At 41.6% G+C, this 7881-nt stretch overlaps 1 protein-coding gene across 1 annotated transcript; it reads left to right on the top strand.

Moving 5' to 3' along the window:
• Positions 1-765: 765 nt before the first annotated feature.
• Positions 766-5821, top strand: SYT11 (synaptotagmin XI; the record flags this gene model as incomplete). Its single annotated transcript, XM_009576066.1, has 3 exons — positions 766-1589; positions 3656-3776; positions 5353-5821. Coding segments are annotated over 3 exons (1256 nt in total), but the record flags the coding sequence as incomplete, so codon positions are not given.
• Positions 5822-7881: the final 2060 nt, after the last annotated feature.

Here is a 7881-nt window from a genome sequence, read left to right as displayed (position 1 = left end):
CGTGATCATTTCGTTAGTGCTCAGCATGCTCTCCCAGAGGAGGTTGTGGGAATGGTCGGAACGATCACTGGGGGAGAAGCAGTCCACCAGAGCGATACAGATCGTTGTCATGTTACATGGACATGCAACTGCCCTTCTTTCCCTTGGACATCTTAGGTCAGGGCCGTATTCACCCCCAACAGAAAAAAATAATTGTCATCTATCCCAATGACACCTCGTTGTCTTTTTTTGTGTATACCATTGGCCCTGTATCTGTCGTCAGGGGCTAGGACAAAGCAATCGACCGTTTGGGGCCAAAGTGATTTTTTAAAAATTGCTAATAAAGGATAACTCCAGATCCAGGGTTATGGCCATATTTATTACTCCCTTCCTGTTGTTAAAATAGAATTGTGTAATGTTCCTGAACACGGCATTAAAAAAAAAAGAGTGCCTCCCCCAAATCAAGAAACCGTATTCCTGCGGAGCTGTGGTGACGCTGGTAATGCGAGAGCTTGATTTGGCGAGATAAGGCAATCAACCATTTGAAATTGTTGGCCCATGAAACATAGGTCAGGCGTGCGTTGGTGTAAAATGTTTCCCACGTGGGAAAATATAAATTAAAGGAAGTGATTTTTTTATTCTGGGGAAGCTTTGATACCAGGATTGTTGAATTAAGAACAACATAATAGTACCGTATAGATCTCCATCCCGATGTGCTTGGTCCCGTGGGGGCACGGCCACCTCAAAGGTACAAGCTCATTCCTGACTGCCTTGTCTTCTCCGCAGATGTCTCTCCAGTTGTGGCAGGCCTCATTGGTGCTACTGTCCTTGTGGTTTCTGTCTCAGTAACAGTTTTTGTGTGGACATGCTGTCACCAGCAAGCAGAAAAGAAGCACAAAACCCCACCGTATAAATTCATTCACATGTTGAAAGGCATCAGTATCTATCCGGAGACCTTGAGTAACAAGAAGAAAATTAACCGAATCCGGAGAGACAAGAACGGCACTCCTAAGGAGACTGGAAGGGGAAATCTCTTGGTGGATGCTGCTGAATCTGGTTTAATAGGTTCCGATAAAGCTCCAGATGGGCCAAATGCAGCCCCCCATGTCGACCAGCTCCCAGTAAAAGTAGATTATGGAGATGAACTAAGTCCAGATCAAAGCCTCACTCCAGGAGGAAGTAAAACCTCCTCCCCGTCTTCTCCAGGGGATGACGTCATGTTGGGTGAACTGACTTTCTCAGTGGACTACAACTTCCCTAAAAAAGCGCTGGTAGTTACCATTCAGGAGGCTCATGGGCTGCCAGTGATGGATGAGCACACTCAGAGCTCTGACCCTTACATCAAGATGACAATTCTTCCAGATAAAAGGCATCGAGTGAAGACTCGTGTTCTTCGCAAGACGCTAGATCCAGTCTTTGACGAAACCTTCACCTTCTATGGGATCCCATACAGCCAGCTCCAGGATTTGGTGCTTCACTTCCTCGTGTTGAGCTTTGATCGCTTTTCTCGAGATGATGTTATTGGAGAGGTCATGGTCCCCCTTGCAGGGGTGGATCCAAGCACTGGAAAGGTTCAGCTGACCAGGGAGATCCTCAAAAGGAACATACAAGTAAGTCACTTCATGTAGTGTGACACAAGACTCCTTGCACTGTGTTTGACTCGGGAGCCTTCATGGTCTAATAAGCTGGAATACTGCAAATCCTTAGCCATAAAACCCATTTTTCCACAGATACATTATTGGTATTGTATGGCTGTGCTGTTTTAGTTCGGCAGTTCTTTGCTGTGTGGTTATGGCGATTTGATAAGGCATGGAAATGATGAATGCTGTAACTGGTGATGCCAAGAAAAGGGCAAAGTCCCCATCTCCAAGTAAAAGAGCTGATGTGGTAACGGGACGTTCATCAGTGCCCAGCCTTCTCGACCATACGGCGGCGGGGGGAGAGGAACAACGTATTCTGTTCTGCAGAGACAAACCTCACTCAGAGAGAGGGAGATTTGTCTGCTCTGACCTTTTTAGACACCTATGCTTGTAATTTCCTACATCTGAATTTGTTACTGTAAGCCATAAGTAAGTGGGAATACATCAACACAGTCAGCGGAGTCTGACATGATTCCTCTTGTCCTGGAGCAGATATCTAAATCAGCTCAGATGAATCCCACCCTAGATGACTCTATTTTTCTCTCACTTGAGAGCAAAGTGTGTCTAAGATGGTTTTGTCAAATACAGACGTCTAAAATTTAGGTGAAATTAATCCCACTCTTAGTGTCTACAGCTGTAAACTAGAAAGATGAGCAATCCATATAAGATATTAACGCTTACATTGGGGAAGATGTCTTCTGTCCTCAGAAAATACACTATGCTCAAGTAGGAGAATGAGGCGGTACTTAAGATTTTTATTTTCTTGCTTAGTTTATTTTTGCTACCCATCCTCCAGGTTCAATAGAAAATGGCATTTGGTCTCACTTATTGCCTTAACGTATTGGAAATTGTTGCTGGGCTCTAAAATACTTCATTACATCCTAGAGCGGCAGTATTTTACTTGAAAAGTTTTTTCTACTATATGGGGCATTTAATTTTTTTTTTTTAAAGTTATTTAAAGGAGACTCTGTCAACAACCCAAAACACACCGAAAGAATCCCCACAAAACCAGAGTTTTGTGATTACTTTGCTTTTAGGTTCTTGGGGTGCTTTACGTTACAATAAAACAAATGTCCGGTTTTAGGTTCTTTTAATAGTATTCTTTTCAGTGCATTGACCGTATCTCTTAGAAATAATAGATTAAAAAGAGAGGAAAAAGGTCACGCTAAATAAAAATAATCAAGGATGCAAATTATTTAATATTTATTAGTAATCAAAAATAGATTTACCTTAGTGTCAGGTGTGCATTCCTGAAAATCTGCCTAGTTCCGCAATGTCAAAACAGCCGTTACTGAACAAAGTGCAAGGTGCTACCAGCCAAAACTTTCAGCAGGCAGCTATTCCAGTTGTTGCAGTAGCTCTGCTCTCAGTGCTTTACTGACAGCACATGATTTCATACCCATTGCTAATACTGTTTGCCTTGATAGCAAATAAACTTAATCTAAATTAGTGCCATCTCAATGAAAGTTAATGAACGCCATCTGGAAACCAAACCTAATTATCTTAATATTATATTACTCTTCGAAAGGATGTACAGCAAGTTTAACAGGGTAGATGCGGTTTTATCTTTTATCTTCATCCTTTACCTTTGCAGACCAAACCGATATGTCAAAGCATACCTAAAGAACTTGAGGTGCTCAGCCATCGAAGCTCCACCAAAAGTCAATGAAACTTAAGCTCCTAAAAACCACAGATGCCTCTAGTAGCAGACCTCAAAAGGCAGCCAGAGCCACTCTTCTCTCAGAAGGTGCCCACCAGGTTTGCCCTCATGGAAACAGAGTTCAAGGGGAGAGGCTGTAGTGATGCTTGCTGCGCTCGACAGGCGTAGGGTGAACAGCGCAGGAGGATTTACGCTACGCCACTCGCTCCTTCTCCCAGAGGCTCCATCTGTCTGAGGCACTTAAAATGGCCTGCATCTAATTTTCCAACTTTTTAGACATTTAGCACAGGGAAAGGAAATTCTGGTGACCTCCAATATTTGCCCTATTTATAAGACCATCTTATCCTAATAAGTTCTTTCTGTTTCTTTTTCACAGAAATGCATTAGCAGAGGGGAGCTGCAAGTCTCCTTGTCTTACCAGCCTGTGGCGCAGAGAATGACTGTTGTGGTGCTGAAAGCCAGACATTTGCCAAAGATGGATATCACTGGCCTCTCAGGTAGAAGCTATTTTCTCCAGCTCTAAATGTGTATAAAAAAAATCTCCAATTTAACTTTCTGATCTTTTCACCTGTCTTATCTGAACATTGTCTTTGTTTGCACACTTTTCCTCAAACTCTTTCTAAGGGCGATGGATCACTACGAGTGATCCATCACTCACCAACAGATGGTTATACAAACAAGACCAGATCCCTCCTACTGCGAGACCAACAGTTCCATCTTCCTGCCATCACCTGATTTGTTTATGAAGACAGCATTTTCCAAATTCAGCAGACCTCCGTGTTGTTTTTGGCCAGACTGTGCAGGCTCTGTGCCTCCGTGCTGCTGTCACTCATCATTGCCCTTAGCAGCATTTTTTCTGCAGCACGACCGCTGCTTACTGCGTCTACCTCAAACCCTGCTCCTTGAAGAGGAGGGTAGAAGAGAGCGAGCGTAAAAAAGAGGAGGGATGGACTCATAATAGAGAGGAGTAAATTCATATGACATTAGAAACAATTCGGGTTTTTTTCTTTTTTGTAGTTTTTGCTGTTTTTGTTTTTCTGCTATTTGAAGAAAAGAGAAGAGCTGCTGTTCTGGCTTTCCTAGTTTGCAGTCACAGATTCTCAGACTCCTGAATCCCCTTAGTAGTTTCCTTCGGGATTATGGGAAAATGATTGGAATCAATCTGAGATTCAATAATAGCCTGGTTTTGCAGCTTTCTCCTGTACACCTCAGAAAGAATGCAGACTTAATTCTCTATTGTAGGCCTTAAATTTTAGTCTTTCTTAAAAAAAAAAAAAAGCTTTTCATGTGTGATGTCCAACTCCAGGATAAATTTTTAGTAACTGTGCTTCTACCTGTTGAAGGTAGAAGCAAGGCTAACATCATTTCTTTGTATGATCTTTATATTATGCATAAGGTCATCATTTCAGTTGGATAAAAAAGGCGAAAATTAGCCAGCGTCAGCTGGGCAGGTGACTCTCAGCTTCAAAACTTGTGTTATGTGAAAAAAAAGCACTGTGTGCCTGGTATCTTAATTTTAATCCTAAACAAGCATCCGTATAAAGGGCAAGCTGACCGATAAAATAACAAAGTGAGGCTGATGGAAAAATGAAGGCTTTGTATTAAACTTTCTTCTTTTCAGTACCTTCCACTATAAATGTTTTCCATCTGCAAATTATTAAAATAATTTTGACACTTTGTTGGGCTATTTCCTGAAATAGGGTAAAAAGTATTTCTTGTTATAGATGACAGTGAAAAGTGAAAGTTTTGGCCGGTCGGGCGCTGACCTCACCAAAAAGCTACCCGTTTGGTGTTTCTAGGGTTAATTACCGCAACTTACGTGCGAATTGCTTCCCTCCAATCCCCATGCAATGTTGAAACTCATAAAGAACTTGCACTCCTAACATCAGCTGGTTGCTTTGCGATGAGAAAATACGCCAACAGTCCCTCCCTCCCGGGGGAGCTGTAGTGAGCAGCCTGGATTCACACCATTTACTTGAGCTGGCTCAAGCTCGGCAAGCCAAACCCTATCTGTTACTTCCAGGGGCATTACTGGGCTGTGTTATTAGTTTATTTCTCTCTCTTCTCCGGCAGATCCGTACGTTAAGGTGAATGTTTATTACGGAAGAAAGCGCATAGCAAAAAAGAAGACTCACGTGAAGAAGTGCACTTTGAATCCTGTCTTCAACGAATCCTTCATTTACGATATCCCTGTCGATCTCCTTCCTGACATCAGCATTGAATTTCTAGTTATCGATTTCGACCGTACCACGAAAAACGAAGTGGTGGGACGGCTGATTTTGGGAGCGCACAGCATCACTGCAGGTGGCGTCGAACACTGGCGAGAGGTGTGTGAGAATCCTAGAAAGCCAGTTGCCAAATGGCACAGCCTGAGCGAATACTAGCAGAGGTTGCGGCAGCGAGCGCTGACTCGTAGAACAGACTTAAACCTTGTTTTAGCTGTAGAACTAAACTTTCGTAAGAAGCAGCAGCTGATTGGTTCTCTAGTGATGTGATTTTGCAGGGCACTAAAATTCTAAAGAGCATTAAGTGGAAAAAAAAAAAAGATACCACAAATATATATAACAGTGTAATCACGCTATTGCATGCCTAATACAAACTGAAATTAGTATAACTACCAATATCAAGTTGCAGATTTTAATACAATTATCTGTCACTATGGAAGTTGTGTTTGTGCCGAACTGTCTTTGCTGGTATTCACCAAGATTGGCCTGTCTTTATTAGGCTTCTCCCAAAGTTTCTGAATTCTGCTGTTTAACCTCTAGTTTCTTGTTAGTTTGCCTGCCCATTGGTTCTTGCAGTTCTGTTCTTTGCTGGTTTGGGAGTACCAACCGCATTTCCATATAAAGGTGGTTTAGAATTCTGCACTAGCGCAAAAGGAAAATACAGGGGAAAATGGCACTTTCCTTCAGAGAAGAAATAATTCTCTTGTCAGGTACTGAAATACTTGCCGTTGCGACGTACTTGTTGTGGAGCTGTAAGGTCACAACATCAAAGATTTGCATCTAAAATTCCAACACCAACAAACTGATCACGGTGCTTTTGCCACACAGAAGTTAGCACAGGCATGATCTCACAAACTATCAGAATTGGGGAAACTCTGCTCTATTTCATTTTATTTAACCCTGTCTGTGCATGAAGGGCCCAAGAAAAAAACCAAAAACTGACGTGTCATTGATTGGTAAGGAAACTCTTGCTGATTCTTTTAAACATTAAATGTGAAATTCTACATGATTGATAAGTTCTGTTATAATGGCATAACGTATCTGAGATAGGAAAATATCTTGGGGGAAGAGGTTTTAAGTGAAAAAATTACAGAGCTTCTCTTCGTTCATACTTGACTCAATTTGCATTGTATAGGATCTTGTAGTTACCTAAAAGCCAGCTCTCAAAAAAGGAGTAAACATAGGGCAAAGCCTGTCACTACAAAATGTGTCAAATGCTTCAAAAAGTTAATTTTCAGAGTTCCAAGGCAGCTTGAGTTAGTTCTTTAATTGTGAATGACTTCTGAGGCTTAGGATATGCTTACCATCACCTCTGAAGTATAAAAATGTTACTTGACAATCGTGACCTGTAGCACTTCAGGCTATTAACCCTGAATAGTCAGTAGTTTTGAACAGAAGTTCATAAGTTCCACAAATAGAAGTGAAGTTTGGAAGTAGCCGCGTTAGATCTCATGGTAAACGCACCAGCCTACGAACTGGTTTTGTACAAGACGGTAGCATGCTGGCAAGTAACTTGATTTGGCTTCTTATTACATTCAAGCCAGCAAAGATATAAGGATGATAATTGGCAGCAAATAATTGATTGTAAACATTGTTGGTAAACTGAGCGGAAATAGTTACAACAGGCTGTAGAAATAAAAATTATTTCTGAACTCTCCAATGGAGATATGAAGCAGAACTGAGCTTGCAAAGAGGCCGTGAATTTTCAGTAAACATTTAGTTGCTTCCAGGCAGCCAGTCTGTTCTGTGCCCTGTGGAATGTAAATAATGTATTGTAATTAAAAAAAAAAAAAAATTAAGGTCGTTTAACTACTTACAGGACTTGACCGCTGAATTTTAAAGCCCTGTTGGAAAAATGATCCTTTCCACCTTCATACTAATGAAAGTAGAATAATTGAGCAAGTCTTACTCGGTTTCCTCTCCAGCCACCACGTAAAGCAACAGCTGCTAGGAGGGCTCTTCGTGCAAACAGTCAGCACTTTGTTAGTTGGCAATACTTTGGCATCTCTTCCTAAGAAATTATTTTTGGAAAGCTGAATTTTCTCACTCGTAGCTTTTTCAGTCATTGAAACTTCCTTCCAGGCAGAGTGTCTTTTTAGCACCAGAAGTCACATTGAAGCTGAAGCTCTCTATTTCTCAGCCTTGCATGGCAGACAGAAGCGTGGACTTCCGTTCGTGCTTTATCAATCCTGATTACGAGGTTTCTGCCTGAGGTTATAGTAGATTTTATCTTTGTCTTAAATGCTTTCTAGCTCCTGCTCTATTAGTGGCTCACAGCCACAAACCAGAGAACGAGTTCTCCCTTGGAAATTGGTGTAGATCTATTTCAATCCTAGTTTTTGCACTAAGCAATTGTGTTGCTGAAGTTTAGCAACTG

Source organism: Fulmarus glacialis, unplaced genomic scaffold (genome assembly GCF_000690835.1).
Source record: "Fulmarus glacialis isolate BGI_N327 unplaced genomic scaffold, ASM69083v1 scaffold8734, whole genome shotgun sequence".
NCBI lineage: Eukaryota > Metazoa > Chordata > Aves > Procellariiformes > Procellariidae > Fulmarus > Fulmarus glacialis.
The sequence above is the reverse complement of the archived record's forward strand: the minus strand, read 5'-3'. Positions and strand labels throughout refer to the sequence as shown.